This window comes from Amborella trichopoda, chromosome 6, assembly GCF_054954075.1.
Source record: "Amborella trichopoda isolate Santa Cruz 75 chromosome 6, AtrichopodaSantaCruz75HAP2 v2.0, whole genome shotgun sequence".
NCBI lineage: Eukaryota > Viridiplantae > Streptophyta > Magnoliopsida > Amborellales > Amborellaceae > Amborella > Amborella trichopoda.
Window position 1 is genome coordinate 48,866,694 of NC_142341.1, and position 19,170 is coordinate 48,885,863.

The window sequence follows — 19,170 nt, forward strand, 5'->3', positions numbered from 1 at the left end:
AAAAAGACAAAAAAGAAGCTCACAATCATAAGGTCGCGATTGACCCAACCAAACCCGGGACCCAACATGTAGATCTGACCTCGGTTTCCGATATGGGTCCAAATTTTGGACCTGAAAGGTGTTGCCTCCCCTAGTTTAAATATGATTGCTTGTTTTTTGCTTTTTATTTTTTTTGAGGTGATAAAAATACGTGATTTTTTATTTTATTTTTTTTGGAGATGGATCGCCAAGTTGAAGAGATTATATCCCTCTAATTTGAGACCCTAAAAATATCAAGTCTATTTGAGAGAGTGAATTCCCGATAAGCTCCCGTATGGATGATATGTTTGCATTTGAACACAAATATAAAATTTGGTCATTTAAACTTTCTATATAGGTGTGGGAAAAGCATATGATAATGTTATTTACTTTAATTGCAAGGGGTTACAATCCGGCTTTTGTTGTTTTTTTGGAAGAATTTCATATAGAATCTTAATATTTCATATTATTTCATGTTAGACTTTTTTTTAGTTTTTCTTTCAAAAAAACCCTTCCATTTTTTATTCACTTTTTATCATAAAAATTAACATCAACAAATCTTTTTATACCATTTTAACTCAAAAACGTTTTAAATGGGTAAAATGGGGAAAAGATGGTTAAAAAAGTTTGAGTTAAAATTGTATAAAAAAATTTGTTAGGGATAATTTTTATGGTTAAAAATCAATAAAAGAGTGAGATAAGAGAAAGAATGGGTAGGTGAAATCTTTAGAGTTTTCTTATGCCGTTTGAAAAAAAAATAGAATGATGATCTATCATGAAATAATATGATGAATTAAGGTTCTATACGAATTTTTTTTTTTTTTTTTTCTTTGTGTAATTAAAGGGTTTTGAACTTTTATCGTTTTGTGAGAATGGAATCAAATACCTCATCATCGAACTTGGCAATATACTGCCAAAGCCTCAAGTTATTTTCGAAATGACTTTCTTGACACAACCCATTGATAAGATGGGGTTCTCTTTTATTGGTAAGTATTTTATTATCACAAATTTGAATTATTAATTCTCATTATGTGGCATGATGCGGTGAAGTTGGTGATGGTGGATAGTGGTGGTACAATGCAACAGTGGTGGTGGTGGTTGGAGATCATGTAGGCCGGTAGTTGTAGATCAAGCAATGCGGTAGTGATAGTATAGCGATGGTGGTAGTGGAGCAGCGGTGGTGGTTACGGCGAGGCACTAGAAGGGTGGTAGTGGTGGTGGTATAGTGATGGTGATGATTAGGCGGCAATAGTGGTAGTGATAGTGATGGCAGCAGTGGTGGTGCAATAATGGCAACTAGGTAGCAAAGGTGGTGGAGGACTAATGGTGGCTAGGCTGTGGTGCTGGAGGAATAGTGCCGGCAATGGTGATGGGAACGGTTCCTAAAAAGGATTATACACGTGGGCAGAAGGAGGCTACACCCGTTGTTAACATTCATATAAATTACTTGGGTGTGTCAAATCAATTTTTACAAAAAAAAAAAAAAAAAAAAAAAAGCTCTATGAAATTGAAATTTAGACAATGGTACATTCCCAAACCGTGCGGTCTCATATCCAAGGGCCAAGAATAATATTTATTATTTTCATTTTAAAAAAACATACAAGTAAACTTGTATAATTGTTCTCACCGGTGGAAAAGTATTCCATGTGGTAGGGGACATTAGGTCCCTTGACGCATCACACATCCATATCAAATATGGATATGGATGTATGGTAATGTTGGTCCCACTTATATAAGTGGACGGTCCTAAAAATATATCAACAAAAATATTTGTATTTTTAAAAATTATTTTATTATTTAATTTATATTCACCATGACAGAAATTATCAATCCCTAAAATTTTGGATCCAAACTCCATCTCTAATATTTTCATGAGTCGGCCGACACATGAAAACCTTGTCCCTCACTATTCTCACTACTTTAAGGGGGCATGGTTTCTATGTGTCCTATGACTAATGCAGCCCCCCTTAATAATTTATTTTGAAATAAAATTTGATTTTAATTTTTAAGGAATATATAATCACTAACATAGAAATCATTAATGTGTACAAATAAAAAAAATACAACTAAAAATGATAAATTTTTAAAATAAATATTTTAACAGTTGATTTTTTTATTTTTTAAGGGATCACAAAAATGGCAGCTTTTTCCCTAGTTTTTGTCTACATTTTTTGACAGTGATGGCTCTCATAGATTGCTTTAATTCTATCCTGGAAAAGTTATTCCCGGTTTATCACTACGATGGATGTAAAAAAACGACGGGGCTAAAATAAGTTTAGAACTTTAGACGGTCTAAAATTCTTTTTAAAAAATTATATTTAAAATATTTAAAATTTGATATATATATATATATATATATATATATATTTATTGGTATTCATGATCCTCTTAAATCTTAACTTATATTATGAATCTCTAAAATTTTGAGATGAAAATCCATTTTTAAAACAGGTTTAAGTGGGGGCACACATATACACGGTATAAGTAGGCTGACTCATAGAAACCCCATCCTTCTGCCGTTTATCCAAATATACAGTATAAGTCGACTGACTCATAGAAACCCCATCCTTCATCCAAACTTGTATCTCTCTTTTCCAATGGGTATGGTTTGGGTAAGGTTGTAATTTTGCCTTTCTTTTTTGTTCTTGTGTTTTTTGGACAAGTTAGTGGGCGAGATAGCCCTTACCCATAGGGTTGCAACTTTAAACAAAGAAATTACAATGCAACTCCAAATTTTATCGTAAGATGCAATTTTGATGTTAAAAATTCTTAGCATGGCCTAAGAATCCATTTTCATAACTACTTATCAATTTTAAACTCTAAAAATGGGTTAAAATCAAGTAGATCTATGAATATATGAAAATCTTGAAAATAGAAAGTCTAAATAATTTGTTACAAGATGCATTATTTTTTGGGCTCAAAAACTTTTTTTTATTTCATATCTATACATCTCGATATCGTGATTATCAAGTAGATGGTTGTCCAATATCAAATGCTGATACTTACGAATCAATCAAGTTTTGGCGCATATATATATATATATATATTATGTTAGCCCACGGGTTAATAGCTACAGTGTAAGCTAATAGTTTAGATTGTATTTGGACATATCTGATGGCTATGATATCATTTCGTATTTGAATTTTCATTTTTTTTTCTACAAATATAAATCACTTGAAATCGATTCTTAGAAAGTATAAGAATCTAATAAAAATATAAAAAATAATAATTTGTAAAATATAAATTGACCAAAATACCATGAAATATTTCGGTGGTATTTTGGTCAATTTATATTGAGTAATGATCATATGAGACCCTCTTACACCCATGTATGTATGACCCCAAAGGATCACCATTAAATTTGATACAGATCTCTAGAAAAGTTATCACATAGGTGTGGGACTTGACTTTTTTAGTGATCTGTGCCAAATTTAATAATGATCATTTGGAGTCCTACATACATGGGTGTGGGAGGGTCTCATATGATCATTACTCATTTATATTTTGTGAATTATTGTTTTATATTTTTATTAGATGCACATTGATGATAATAATGAACTCCTAAAATTTAAAGTGATTTGGATTTGTAGAAAAAAATAAAAATAAAAATACAAAATGAGATTGTAACCGTCAAATCAGCCTAAATTGAATCTGAACCATTGACTGACACTGTAGCAGTATATTAACCTTATGTAATATATTTTTAGGTCCCTTTAAATCTCCATTCCATAAATCCCGATTGTAATTTTATTTTCTCCATTATTTTTAATATTTTCTTGTATTACTAATTCAAGCCGTCCATACACAATTTGGATTGCCAATCCAGCAAACTAACACATATTTGTGGGCGAACAAATTGCCCCACTGAGTCAAGTTTTGAAACACTAGGTATAAATATTACATTACATATGCTTAGGCAAATGATGAAACCTATTATTGTTTGGGGATTTTTTAGAATACAACATAATCATTATGAACTTACAATTTCCTACTCCAAAATTTTTTATAATAAAAATATTATTATAAATATAAAAATTATATTTTTAATAGCTTATTTAAAAATTTCAAAAAATACATATTTGTAACATCTAAAAGCAATTTCCAATTCAGATGGCAATAGGTGGAGACCGAACTGGTGTTGGCTTAAGGCATGGCTCCTTTGTACCTTATTTTATATATTTTTTTGGAAAAGTATATAATGAGATGATTTACTTTTGATATAAGATATTCATAATTAATCTATGACTATTGAATGTGAACTGTAGCTGCATTTATTTCATTAACCAAATTAAAAGTTCAAAAGCATTTATCTCGAACTTTATGATACACCCAAATTATCATATTTTTCATAAAATGATTATTATTTTTCATCGAATGATTATAAGTATTTGCGACCTCCATGTATTAACGATAAAGGGTCTCATTGTATACTATCCATATTTGTTTTAAGATAATCTATTTTTTCATGTCTCATTGAATCTTTCTCACGAACCCTCATTTAAATTTTTATCTTATTTTATTATTTTTAATATTTGTTCACATCATCGATTCATATCAATCCAAACCTAATACGTGTTGTAAATCCAGTGATCTGACGCATCATTTTAATTTTTATCTTGTTTTATTATTTTTAATATTTGTTCACATCATCGATTCATATCAATCCAAACCTAATACATGCTGTAAATCCAGTGATCTGACGCATCATTTTAATTTTTATCTTGTTTTATTATTTTTAATATTTGTTCACATCTTCGATTCATATCAATCCAAACCTAATACGTGTTGTAAATCCAGTGATCTGACCCAAGTATGTGGATGAACAATCGGCCCCATTTTGGGTTTTGATACACTGGCTGGGCCAAATCAAGCTGGAACCCATTTTGGGTCCCTTACATGCCGACCAGGACTGGGCCAAAGGATGAAGAACCACAAGGTTCGGCAAAGCCAGCCTAGGCCATAGCTCAAGGTCATCGTGACCCTATATTTCCACGTTAAATTTTCAAGACCCAGCCACCTGGCGCACTGAATGGTAAGAATAAATTTAACACCGATAAAAAATATAAAATGTTTAGAATAATTTATCACAGTGATTTAAAAAGGGATCGGTAATTTGGGTCGGGTATCTTAAAAATCGATTCGGATCGATGAACCGAAGGTCTCGACAACGATTTTACCGTGCAGGAAAAATAGATGCAAATAAAGTGAATCAAAATTTTTATTGTAGCAAAAGGGCAATTTTACTATAGCAAAGGTAGAAAATCGCCTGTTCCCTTGAACAATGGTGACTTATTTTCGAGTCAGACCGAGTTATTCGTGGGTGTCAAGGGATTTTATAAATCACTGGTTTATCAATTTAATGTTGTTGAAGCTTTAATCCAAACTTTGCGTTAACACCTCAACGGAAGAGTGAAGTTAAAAGACACAGGTAACGCCGTTCGTCCCTTGTTTTCGTCACTCTCTCTCTCTAAGTTACTATTAAATGTCAACTCCACTTGATCTCTCTGTAACTTACCTGTAACTCCAATGGATAAAATCCAAGACGCCCGCGTCATCCTCTTCACAACACTTATCTGTAACTCCAATGGACAAAATCCAAGACGCCCGCGTCATCCTCTTCACAAGAACAAGGAAAGAGAGACAGAGACCAGGCCTCAGAAGAGGGAGAAGGGAAGATTTAAGATCCATTCTCACCAAAAACAAGTAGAGAGATAAAGAAACCAGGAAATTTAGAGAGAGAAGAAGGATTGTACAACCTTCAGTAAAAGAAACACCAATAATTTCTTGCTGAAATTATAGACATACAATCCTCTAAAGAAACTAGAGAGAGAGGTTCTCAGGAGAGAGAAAACAAGAAAAAAAACTGGGCTTCAATCTAGACAGAGAAAAGCCATGGCTGTCCCCTCCTCCATCGACCCAAAGAGCGGCTTCTGCAGAGAGAAGTGCACATTCTACAGCCTCCTACCCCCGCTCCTCCTCCCCTCTCCCTCTATCCCCCTCGACATCACCTCTTACACTTTCTCTCTCTACCCCCCCTCCGACTCCCCCGCCATCATCGACACCTCGACCGGTGCCGGCATCTCCCACCGCGAGCTCCGCTCCCTAGTCCTCTCTCTCTCCTCCTCCCTCCAACTCACCCTCGGCGTCCGAAAAGGCGATGCAGTCCTCATTCTCTCTCCCCCCTCCATTTACGTCGCGTCCCTGTATCTCGCCATTCTCTCTCTGGGCGCCGTCGTCACCGCCTCAAACCCCTTGAGCACAGAATCTGAGCTCGAGCACCAGATTGGAATCTCGAAACCGGTCCTCACTTTCACCCACTCCTCTCTCTCAAAAAAAACCTCCACTTTCCGGCACAGAGTCATTGCGATCGATTCCCCCGAATTCAGAGAACTCACCGTTCCGTCCAAAGCGGTTAGTCAACAAACCGAGATCCATCAGGACGACCCGGCAACCATACTGTACTCCTCAGGGACCACGGGTAGGGTCAAGGGAGTTATGTCGTCCCACCGCAACTACATCGCGCTGGTTGCAGGATACCATGCAGAGGTAGTGGAAAGCGCGGCGCCTCCCATCGCGCTTGTGGCCGTTCCGTTGTTTCACATATTCGGATTTTTCATGGTTTTGAAGGCGGTGGCCCTGGGGGAGACAATGGTGCTGATGCCCAAGTTTGAGTTTTTTGTGCTTTTAAGGGCGGTGGAGAAGTACAGGGTCACGTATATGCTGGTGGCGCCGCCTCTGGTGGTGGCGCTGGCGCAGGTGGATGAGGTGTTGAAGTACGATTTGGGCTCATTGGAATTGATTGGGAGCGGAGGCGCGCCGCTTGGGAAGGGCGTGATTGAGAAGTTTGCCAAGCGCTTCCCCAAGGTTGAAGTTAGACAGGTGACCTCTTCATCCTCTTTTTCTTTTACCCATGTTTAAAACCCGCTCTAGTGTTTGCGTTGTCAACTAATTTTATTTTTTATTTTATTTTTATTATTATTTACGTTAAATGAGTTGATGCTTGTAATTTCGAACAAATTTAATTAACCTCCTTTAATAATGTTGCCACGGAATGTGCTCGAAAAGGTTAAAATGAAAGTTAAATAAAACTTTACATTACATTACAATTTCAACATAAAAAAACTTTCAATTCGACGATATTATAGTTTCAACATTAAAAAACTTTCAATTCGAACATCTTGACCATGAACATTTCGACCTTGAATATTATGACCATAAAAATAGTAAGATTTCAAGCCCTAAAACTAATATTTATTATATAACATGATGTGGACTATTCACGAGTATTAATGGATCCACATAATCTATGCTGTTCTTTAAGCTACAAAATCCGTTGACATTGATTTTAGAGCATCATTGAGATTTCCCATGCCCAAAAGTGTTTTGAGGACAAGATTTCATGGGAAGCATCTTAGGTCCCAACAATGTTATCTGGATTGGATTGTGGTCTTATTAGTCAAAATAATAATAATAATTATTATTATTATTTTAAATTATAAAATATATTAAAAAAATTGTTTTATGTGGGCTGAACGGTATTTCTATAAAAGCAATTCATAAAGTGTAAAGCACCCATCTTTATGCAAATAGATATTCTTTTAAAAAACAATGGAAATTAACGGTCCAAATGTTTTTTATTAAAATTGCTATTTTTATTTATTTATTTTTTTTATTTTTTCATATACACGATCTCGATGTTAAATAGTACATGTTTTTAAACAATAAATCTTAAAATCCATTTTAAAAATAAATTAATTAATAGACGAACATTTCATAAAAACTAGGTCCATATGTTAAAACTCAAGTTTTGCTTTGGTTAGATCAGCAAGGCACCGATCTGGTCCCGTACCATCCAGTCATGATAAATATGATCCCAAAAATAATTACCGGTGCATTCTTCTATGGTGTACGGTACCCCAAGAGAGCATTTCCGTATCTTGTGTCTAATGCCCTATGTGGATCACACTAGAGAGGATCTCGTGCATGGTTCACCCACAGGTAGGATCTTTTTTAGGGAGTTTACACTGCAAATTTGTTTGGTAAGAAAATATTTTCATACGAAATCATTTTCTCATGTGGTTAGATGTGATAATATTTTTATACAAATTCATCTATTGTTGGTAACTAATTAGTGTGAAAATATTTCCACACTTAACTGCAAGCATTCCACATATTAAGGGATGATTAGGTATCTCCAAATACACCAAACATCCATATTTAGGTATCCCTAAATACACCAAACATCCATATCAAATATGGATGTTTGGTAATGTTAGTCCCACTAATATCTAAAGTGAAGGGTCCTAAAAATACATCAAAAAAATATTATTTTATTTTAACAAATTATTTTTATATTTATATTCACCGTGGTGGAGATTATCAATCCCTAAATTTCTAAATCCATACTCATCTCCAAGAAGAACTTTGGAAGGACAACTAATGTAAATAGATGAGTCGGCGGAGATTATCAATCCCTAAATTTCTAAATCCAAACTCATCTCTAAGAAGAACTTTGGTAGGATAACTAATGTAAATAGATGAGTCGGCGGACTCATGAAAACCTTGTCCCTCACTATTGTCAACAAATTTTTGTAGAAAATTGTTAGCTTTCTTTGGAGAGACCATCACTTGCATCCATCTTCCCCCAACACATAAGCTACTTTTGCTTTTAAAAATCCCCTAATGGTGTAGGTTGTATAATGTTGAGGCCCTCAACAATTAAGGTGCACCTTCAAATAGTATTAAAAGATGTTTTATTTGTGAAAAAGTATTGAAAGATGTTTCAATACATTTTTTTTTATTGATGTATAAAATTTAAAGTTTCAAAAATAATGTAAATCAAGAAAATATATAAACACTTGAAAATTGGTGGTCCAAAATTGCTTTACAAGAAGCACTCCTTCTATTACTTATTTTATGTACGAGCAAGGGTATTTTTATGCTCCAAATTATGATTTTTTTTTTAGATCTAATGTGAATTTTAATAGCTTTGGATGTGTGAATTCTGATAGCTTTGGATGTATCACAAAGTTTGAAAAAATGTCTTTTGAACTTTGAGTGTGGTCAATGAAATAAATGCAACCACCCAATTTCACATCCAATGGTCAAGATTAACTCGGGGGTATATGCTATAAAAATTAGTTTTGAAGTAAAGTTGTCATACAAAAACTTGATTGGGAAAGGTTGTTTAGAGTGAGTCAAACGGGGATTTTTGTAATTTATCCTTCTTATTATTAGTTTTATTATTTATTTACTTATTTTATTATTATTATTTATGGACCGAATCTCACACCCGAGAAATGTTGTGCTTCTCGTATAGCCTGTTCGCTCGGCTAATCCAATTTTTCAAACACTAAGCGTATGTTACCTTCTCATATTTATCTCACTGCTCTTTTGCACCCACATTCGACCCAAAAAAAATTTAATGCTTCTAAATCTAAGAAATGCCAAATTTGGGTACTACCAACAGTAGTACCAATTAATATCTGGGGCTCTTGATGACGAAAGTGATGTCTAGTGGCCTCTCTTGGTCCCTTTTACCTAAATGAATTCGGATTCGAGCATAGGTGCCAAAAGATTTTATGCTTTTGAGGGAGTATACTGTCCATTGCTTCAACATGCAAAACTCAATCTAGGAGTACTTGTAGGGCCTTAAATTTTGAGGATTTATCCTCTTCAACCATATGCTATACTCAATTAAAAAACTCCAGATTGCTTCCTCTATGGGCTTGAAAAAAATAATGCTTCAATATTCTGTCAAATTTTTTAAGGGTAAGACTTAATGTTAAAAAAATCATTTTTTTTTAAAATATAATAATGTAGTGATTTTAAGTGGTTCCTAAAATTTTGGATAGAAAAGATCTTCTAAAATTAGTCTTCCGCCTGAGGGAATACGTGCACAATACACTCTAATAGGAACATGGTATACGCTCATGGAGTTTTGGTGTTGGAAAATGGGATGAGAGTCTATTTTTTCCCTAGTTTTAAAGTTTGAAGATCTGAAAACGGTGATGAATTCGATTGCACATAAAAATGAATGGTCTAAATGTAATTGTGCATAAAAGTGTATCCGTTATCCAACTAAAATTGATCGCACAAAATAACGCAATTTCATTTCTATAAGTAGTGAAAAGGGTTCTTCCAACAACTTGGTTTTTGGGGTACACCTTACTTTTACAAATTTATGTTTTACATAAACTTTATCACACGTATAAATATAACATTGCATTTTAAAACTTAGCCATTTCTTATCATTGTGATTGTCGCGCTGGATAGGAATTGTCGAGTCTGAGTCGGTTTGGGGATGATAAGGGCCCAACTCAATTCCCCCTAAAAACCCCTTTTATATATATATATATATATATATATATATATATATAAAAGGTCTCTCTTAAATGCCTATCCCATAAATCTTTATTTTAAATTTTGTTTTTATTATATTTATTTTAATATTTTCATGGGTCACCGATTCAAATCGTCCATACCCAAACTGGATTGTCAAACCAGCAATTTGACAAATCCACGGATTTGTGGGTGAACTATTTGCCCCACTGACTCGAGTTTGAAAAACTAGGTTACACCTGCTGTAGCAAATAATGAAACCTATTCTTTTTGGGACCAATAATAAACTATACTAACTATAAACTGAGAATTTATTACTCTAAAATTTTGACAAAAAAAATACCCTTACAAGTATGCAAATTACATCACCAATAGTTTGTAATTGCAAGAAAAACATATTTGTAATTCTATCATTAAGTTCTGAATCAGATGGCTATAGGTGGGGACCGAACCGGTTTTGGGCCATTATTACACGGTTCTTTCCACCCTCTTTTATATATATATTTTAAGCTTATCTATTTTCTCAGGTCTCCTTGAATCCCTTCCCATGAACCGTCGTTTTAAGTTTTATCTTGTTTTATTATTTTTACTAATTTTCTAGATCATAAATTCGAATCAATCCAGACCTGATGCATATCGCCAATCTAGTGATTTGATATAGATATGTGGATGTGGATGAACAATCCACCCCACTGCTTTGGTTTTGAAACACCGGGTGGGTCAAGCCTAGCTCGAACCCATTTTGGGTCTCTACATACCAACCTAGACCGGGTCCCTACAGCCAACTTGATTGAGCCAAAGGGATGTAAAAACATAGGGTTCGATCAAGCTATCCCCTAGCTCAAGGTCGTCATGATCGTGGCTTTCAGCCCTAATATTTAAGTCCCAGCCGTCTAGCCCATTGAATGGTTAGAATAATTTTGACATCCATAAAAATAAAGAATGGCTATTATACTAAACATTCAGTACGTGCAGAGAGTTATACTAAATTCAGCAAATTGTTTGGATGTGGTTCTTAGTCACTAAGGAAGAGTGGGGTGTACCAGAAGTGGATGTTAGGTTGCACCTGGACTTTTGGCATCATGGTGCGCTCCAAGACCTAAGGGTAGATGGAGTCCTCCTTGAATTTTGATTATCATTCTTTGAGGAGCCTGGTTTAGGGGCGTGGGATGGATCGGGTCGGACTGACCCGAACCTGAATATATACTATGGGACCCAGACCTTCTTATTGGATGTGACCCAAAAATTTAAAATATTTATGTTGTCAGTATCATTATTGTAGTTTTATTCCAATTAATTGGGATCGACTTCAGGAATCTTGATATGTCATTTTACTTTATTTAAAGCCATGAGTTCCCATATTTATTTGGGTTACTTCCAACCAATCTTTTTTGGGCGTACCCCTTTCCATTTTCACTTGTCTTGAACTAACTCGCATTGAGTCGATGCCACACATGACCCGCCCACTTAAATTTACTCTTTCATTTTAACGTTTATTGGTGTAACACATAAACCTTCTTGAATGGATTCATTTCAAATTTTATCCATTTTTGTCGTGTGACACCTAATAAGTCTACTATCTCTCATTTTATCACCTATTGGTACAACACCTAAAATTATCTATATATTTAATTATATTTTATATATTGGGACTTAAAGAATATTAAATGACTCAAACCTGGATCCAATCGGACTGGAACTTGAATAGTATTCGGATCCAAGATTTGACCCAACCTACCAAGACCAATTTTAAGACCTATACCTGAACCAAGATCAAGTTTATCGTCGAGTCCTGGGGCGGGTCCGCGTCCGGGTCAATTGCCACCGGTACCTTGGGGGCTTTGCACGATAGATGTCGTTAGAGATCATCCGCTGATGTGATATTCAGCTGACATTTTCTCTCAAAGTCATTAAATGTTACTCAATTTTGTCTCTCTAGGATATCTGGAACTCCAATGGATAAGTCCAAGACGCCCACGTCAATGTCATCCCCTTCACAAAACGAGAGAGAGAGAAAGCAGGCTCCAGAAGAGAGAAAATGGAAGATTAAGATTCATTCTCTCCTAAAACAAGTAGAGGGAACCAGAGAGCAAACCAGGAAATTTGGACACAGAGAAAAGAGGAGAGAGATTGAAAAAATTTCCATAAGAGAATGACCGAGCATTTCTTCCTGAAAATATAGATATAGACATACAATCCTCTAAAAAACGAGAGAGAGAGGCTGCCTTTTCTGAGGAGAGAGAAAACCAGGAAAAAACCGGGCTTCAATCTAGAGAGAGAAAATCCATGGCTGTTTCCTCGTCCATCGACCCAAAGAACGGCTTCTGCAGAGAGAACTGCACATTCTACAGCCTCCACCCTCCGCTCCTCCTCCCCTCCCCCTGTATCCCCCTTGACATTACGTCCTACAGTTTCTCTCTCTACCCCCCGTCCGACTCCCCCGCCATCATCGACGCCTCCAACGGCGCCCGCATCTCCCACCGCGAGCTCCGCTCCCTCGTCCTCTCTCTCTCTTCCTCCCTCCAACACACCCTAGACATCCGAAAAGGCGATGCAGTCCTCATTCTCTCTTCTCCCTCCATTTATGTCCCAGCCCTGTATCTCGCCATTCTCTCTCTCGGCGCCATCGTCACCACCTCAAACCCCTTGAGTACAGAATCCGAGCTAGAGCACCAGATCGGAATCTCAAAACCGGTCCTCACTTTCACCCACTTTTCTCTCTCTCACAAAACCTCCACTTTCCGGCACAGAGTCATTGCGATCGATTCCCCCGAATTCAGAGAACTCGCCGTTCCGTCGAAACCTGTTCGTCGAGAGGCCGAGATCCATCAGAACGACCCGGCAACCATACTGTACTCCTCAGGGACCACGGGGAGGGTCAAGGGAGTGCTGTTGTCCCACCTCAACTACATCGCGGTGGTCGCAGGGTACAAAGCAGAGGCAGAGGACAGGGCGGCGCCTCCCATCGCGCTGATGACCGTTCCGTTGTTTCACATATTCGGATTTTTCATGGTTTTGAAAACGGTGGCGCTGGGGGAGACGATGGTGCTGATGCCGAAGTTTGAGTTTTCGGTGCTTTTAAGGGCGGTGGAGAAGTACAGGGTCACGTATATGCCGGTGGCGCCACCTCTGGTGGTGGCGCTGGCGAAGGCGGATGAGGTGTTGAAGTACGATTTGAGCTCATTGGAAACAATTGGGAGCGGAGGCGCGCCGCTTGGGAAGGGCGTGATCGAGAAGTTTGCCAAGCGCTTCCCCAAGGTCGAAGTTAGGCAGGTTAGGATCTTCATTATTAAAGAAATGGTTAAAATAAAGCTTAGCTCAAAACTCACTTTACATTACATTTTCGGCATGGGAAAACTTTCAAATCCATCTCGACCATGAATATTTCGATCCTAAAAATAGTATATCAAGCCCTGTATAACATAATATATTTATTTTCAAGTATTCATAGATCTACGATATCATTTTTTGAGCTACAAAATTATTAAAAGAATTGTCCAAACTTTATTTTAATCATTCGAGAATGGATTCAACCGATAAAATATTGATTTCAACCGATTTTTGACCTAACATGCTAAGGCACCGATCCACCCGTGATAACAATGGCCCCTACAATGAATACCGATGCAATTCTTCTATGGTGTATGGTACCCCAAGAGAGCACCCTGTGGATCACACTAGAGAGGATCTTGTGCATGGCTCACCCATAGGAGGATTCTTAGGGAGTTTACCTATCTTGTGTCTGATTGTCTGATATACTAGTGAAGCTGGGTGGTCCGGTGGGTGTACTCTATGATTTTTACCGTATTCATGCTATCATAATATGTGAGTTTATTTAAACTTTAAAGATGTGGTGTGGTCCTTTGCCGTGAACTTACTTTTCCAAAGGGAAAGAATATTGAATCACTTTCTTTGAATCGTATCCACTTGGTTGTTTGACAATTGAGATCCGAATCAAGTGATTCTTTGACAAATAGGCCAAATTGCTAGTTAAGGCGAAAATTGAGATCAGTGAATTGAAAACTTGGTCCGATTCGGACTCAGTCGAGTTGCTCAGCCTTGGCAGGCTGCCGAGTTTGGAACCAAAGCTATGGGGTACCGGCTGAGTTTTGCTGGTTCCCAGTATTTTATTTTCTTAAGATTTGGCTGTATTTTTTGTCGGAGATTCATAACTTGGGGGTCAGGACTATAGCAAGTCCCAATCCGATTCCTATTCCTTGTTTCAAACCACTGGTTGAGATTGTGATGTGTAGTATAAGTTGAACAATAAGAGAAGGTTAGCTTGGTTTTGTGTATGGAACAAACCTCGGGGGTCCGATTCCTGACCATGCTTCTGCAAACCAAGATTTCTTACTGCGTTTGAAATTGAAATTGTTGCTGCTTTAGGACATACCTCTCTGAAAATTTGGCCCAGCTTCTATATTACAATATGAACTTCTCTGAAGATGCTCTTTCACTGAGGTTTAAAAACAAAATTTGATAACTTATCCTGATGGAGTGAAAAAGTACATTTCCCATTACCGGCCCAGCTTCCATATTACAATATGAACTTCTGTGAAGATGCTCTTTCAATGAGGTTTAAAAACAAAATTTGATAACTTATTCTAATGGAGTGAAAGAGTTCATTTGGATGAAATTGGTCACACATAGCACCTGAAATTTAGCAACACTACATCTCAAGTTCAATTCTTATCAGTAAACTACACCCCAAAAAAAAAATTTCCCTAACCAAGAAAGTGTACCTTATGGTAGGGCCATTTGCGCCTTGTAATATCTGTGTGAAAGTAAGAGGCTAATTTTGTAAGAAGTGGAGCGTAAAGTTTCTACAAATAGTAAACAGTCAGTATACTATCCATTCTCAACAACAAATACTTGAGATGAGTTGTTCCTCCAGTCAAGACTGTCATTGTATGTTCGTGCAAAGCAATGATTCATATCAACTGTCCTCCATCAATAACGGATGGTTATGTTTCGTTTCTCTATAATGGGTTGTTGATGTTGGTGAATTAGAACAAGAGTAATATATTTTCTGTATACTGTGTGGTTTGGTATACTTGTAAAAGAAGACCTTAATCCTTTTGTTTGTTTTTTTGTTTTTGTTTTTTTTTGCGGTTTGTTTTGTTATGAAAAAAGGGATATGGGCTTACAGAATCGACTGGCACTGCAACCCGGACCACTAGATTGGAGAATAAGAAACACGGATCAGCTGGCAAGCTTTCAGCTAACATTGAGGCAAGAATTGTTGACCCTGAAACTAACAAGCCTTTGGCACCTGGCATGCGCGGGGAGCTCTGGTTAAGGAGCCCTACTAATATGAAAGGTAAGTTAATACTCCTCCTACCATTCCCTTGTGAGAGAGAGAGAGAAGACAGGCCCGGGGGGCAGGGGGGGGTGTGTGCCTTCTTCTATCAGTGAAGCATTGAGGCCCTTTTGGGGGGCCTCAATGCTTGTCTTTGCACAAAGCGTTTCGGAATATGCCAAATTCCATATGGTGCAGCCAGATAAGGTGATAATGTCCCTTCGAGTTTTAAAGTACTAGTCCCTTAGGTTTAAGCTTAGTTGTGGATATATTAGTCGGGGGAGTTTAAAGGTCTAGAACCTCAAAGTTAAGCACCACACCAAACAATTGAAATACCATTGTTTGTCATTTAGGCTCTGGCTTAGTGGTGGAAATATCAGTTTGGGTGAGGTAGGTCAAGCCTTGTAGTTTGTCCCGAAAAGTTAAATAACTCAACCTACCTCCTAATTATGCCTTATGTCCGTAGACATATCAGGCTGGTGAGGAAGATCAAAGGTTCGGATCTTATAAGGTTTGTCCTAGAAAAACCAAACAAATTGATGCTAAAACTTATGTCATTTTTATTTTCCAGGCTGTCAATTCTCATCCATTCTCTTTTTAACTTGTCTTTTTCATGCTTTCTCTCTCTCTCTCTGAAATCTGGTTTTCATTTTTTGGCAAAAGGAAGAAGAGGATTTCAAATGGATGTTTATGGGTGGGTACAGGATATGTTGGGAATGCAGAGGCAACAGCTGCAACTTTAGACCATGAAGGATGGTTGAAGACAGGAGATTTATGCTACATAGACGACGAGGGTTATCTCTTCGTGGTTGACAGGCTCAAGGAGTTGATCAAGTACAAGGCATATCAAGTAATATTCTCTCTATCTCACCCTTGTACAATCTTATAAATACTAACTTATTCCCTTCATTGTCATTGTCTTCTCTCTCCTCTCTAACACAATCATCCATTACTTTGTAATGCCTAATAATAATCCTTCCTCTCTTTTTTCTCTTTTTATTGTTATAATTTTTTGAATATTAGCTTGAGGGACCTCGTTAGGAATGGAATTCTAGATGTCATGTTTTTACAACCTATCCGCCTAGCCTTGGAGGCCAATCCTATCATAATCCTCCCCCTATCTCTCTTTCATAATTGATTTCTCTTTCCCTCTCTCGCTCTCTTATGCTCGACTTTTCCCTTTCAAATGCAGGTTCCCCCTGCAGAATTGGAGCACCTCTTACTGTCTCACCCGGAGATTGCAGACGCTGCTGTTATACCGTAAGCATTCCAACACTGATCATGAATATTACTGTGTTTTCACTCTAAAGTTACCATTGTACCCCATGATATCTATGTCCCAAACTTTTGTCATCCAAACCTTTTTGATCTTCTATTGGTTGGTTAGAAAAATGGTTAATGCCTTGCTTGTATTATCTTGATTTTGTATCTCAACGATGAAATTTTTATCAAGAAAATGCTCATTCAATTGTGAAATGCAGATACCCTGACGAAGAGGCAGGGCAAATACCTATGGCATTTGTGGTCCGGAGGCCTGGTAGCTCCCTTAGTGAGAAGCAAGTCATGGAATTCATTGCCAAGCAGGCAATTTTCCTCAATTCTTAATTCTCTCGTTTTCATTTATTTAACTACTTACTATTTGGGTGGGTATGTCTAGCCTTATATCATAGTGTTGCCATTGTGTTGCATCCTTTACATCCCAACACTAAACTAAGAAGCATGACTGTAAGTGGTTTCCTTTTCCTCTTGGAGCACTGATTTTGAACCCTGGCTCCTTTGTGTGAGGGTTGCTCTAGTATAGTAGAAAATAGTTCAAAAAACCTAGTGTTTATGTGGAGGGGAGGTCAGAGGGTTTGGGTTCTTAGTTTGGTGGTCAGGGCATGGAGGTTTAGGTTTCTACTGTTAACTCAATTTACCGTGTGAAAACAGATGTTATACAAAAATTTTAGTTAATGTTCACAGTTAGTGACAAAATGGTTTTTTTAATCATTGGCAATCTCCAACAGAAAAGATTGACAATTTATGCAGAACAGCAACAGGTTTTAGAACCCACTTTAGAAATCAGATGACGAAGGCTTTCAAGTTTTAATCAATATTATCAGAATGGGGTTGCCACTAAACTGGTTCGGGGTTTAGGCGAGTCAATACCATTTCGCCCGCCAATTGAACAAAAGTTAAACTGGATCTTTTTACAAAGCAAAGAAAATATAAAATATGAAATATATTGCAATAAAAGAGTAGGTTAACCTTGTTTAGCCTGTCCAACTGATTAAAACTGGCCCCTCTGACAAATCGGAACTTATCAGAAATTGTTCGACTAATTTTCGACCAAATTATGTTTTTGTCTTGATTTGGCCGACCAAGGCATTGGTTAGTCATCTGGTTGATTGGATCAGCCGGTGGCCCGTCTTGATAATGCTTAACTAACCATAGAAACTTGTTTGTCCACCCCTACATCTTGTCCCGACTACTGAACTGCATTTTCTCTGTTGCAGGTTGCACCATACAAAAAGATTCGTAAACTCTCTTTCGTGGGTTCGATTCCAAAATCACCTGCCGGAAAGATTCTTAGGAAGGATTTAGTGGCTCAGGCTCGCTCTCCTGCATCTAAATTGTGATGCATGGTGGATCACAAGAAAGGTTCTAATGGCACCTTTTGATAAAGAGAACTGAATAGTTTAGATCTTGTATCGCTAGAATTGGCAGTCAATATCCTAGAGGCCACACATCATGGTTGCTCTTCAACCTCACAGATGTCATTTTGTCAAGACATGGATCATATGCTTGTAATTGCCAAGGCATTCGATCCATTTGAGCATGTTAAAAAAAAAAAATTAAGTGAATTTCAGAGATTAAAGATTTCTAATAGTGGTTTTCGAATTCTCTATCCTTATTGCAATTGATTCTTGGTATTATTTTTTGGCAAGGCTTATTTTGTCATGTCCCAATTTGAATTGCTCATAAATTTCCCTCCATTGATATTTATTATATAATAAAACCATAGTACTAGTAAAGCATTTTTGTGGTATTTGTGTGGCCCTAAAATATGCACATGTTGTCTTCTCATCTCAGCAATTAAATCTAAAAAATAAAATTCAATTTGTACCTTAGATATGATCAAGATGAGTTTCTCTAACAATGAATCCAAACGGTCAATTTGGTCAATTCTAAGATCCAAACCTTTATAAACTCAAAATCAAAATTTTCTTTTCTAATATTCTTTATTTAATGATAGGGAATTTATTTAAAAATTTTGAAAAAAAAAAGAACGCCTCTAAAACTTTGATCTAAGCATCTTATCAAAACGATGGCGTATGTAAATTAGATTAAATTAAAAGTTCATGTTCTAATATGCTTTTTCAAATTTTGTTATTTTTTATTGTTCATTAAAGTGAAAAGAGTGCATGTGTACAAATTAAAATAAGATAAATGACCTTAGTATGATATTTAAAAATTGTTTGATTATGTCATAATTAAAAGATAGACACATGTTGTAAGAATAAAGACAGACC

General features: G+C 36.7%; 2 protein-coding genes across 5 annotated transcripts; both read left to right on the forward strand.

Annotated features, from left to right (window-relative positions):
* The first annotated feature begins 4,627 nt into the window (after positions 1 to 4,627).
* On the forward strand, positions 4,628 to 12,949 carry LOC148781837 (4-coumarate--CoA ligase-like 5). The gene is made up of 2 exons (XM_088868967.1): positions 4,628 to 6,897; positions 12,299 to 12,949. The coding sequence occupies exons 1-2, from the start codon at positions 5,911 to 5,913 to the stop codon at positions 12,320 to 12,322; spliced, it is 1,011 nt and encodes a 336-aa protein (XP_088725093.1). The 5' UTR covers positions 4,628 to 5,910; the 3' UTR covers positions 12,323 to 12,949.
* On the forward strand, positions 12,400 to 18,679 carry LOC18441887 (4-coumarate--CoA ligase-like 9). Of its 4 annotated transcripts, none has more exons than XR_016057054.1 (6): positions 12,400 to 13,632; positions 15,493 to 15,679; positions 16,322 to 16,508; positions 16,851 to 16,918; positions 17,140 to 17,242; positions 18,154 to 18,679. XR_016057054.1 is itself a non-coding variant. In XM_006852112.4 (6 exons), exons 1-6 carry the CDS (start codon positions 12,646 to 12,648, stop codon positions 18,274 to 18,276), a joined length of 1,614 nt encoding a protein of 537 aa, XP_006852174.2. In that variant the 5' UTR covers positions 12,400 to 12,645; the 3' UTR covers positions 18,277 to 18,679. The 4 variants fall into 4 exon arrangements, 2 of the variants coding, with proteins under 2 accessions (XP_006852174.2, XP_088725091.1); XM_006852112.4 differs by having other exon boundaries at positions 16,363 to 16,508; XR_016057055.1 differs by lacking the exon at positions 17,140 to 17,242 and having other exon boundaries at positions 18,154 to 18,297.
* Positions 18,680 to 19,170: the final 491 nt, after the last annotated feature.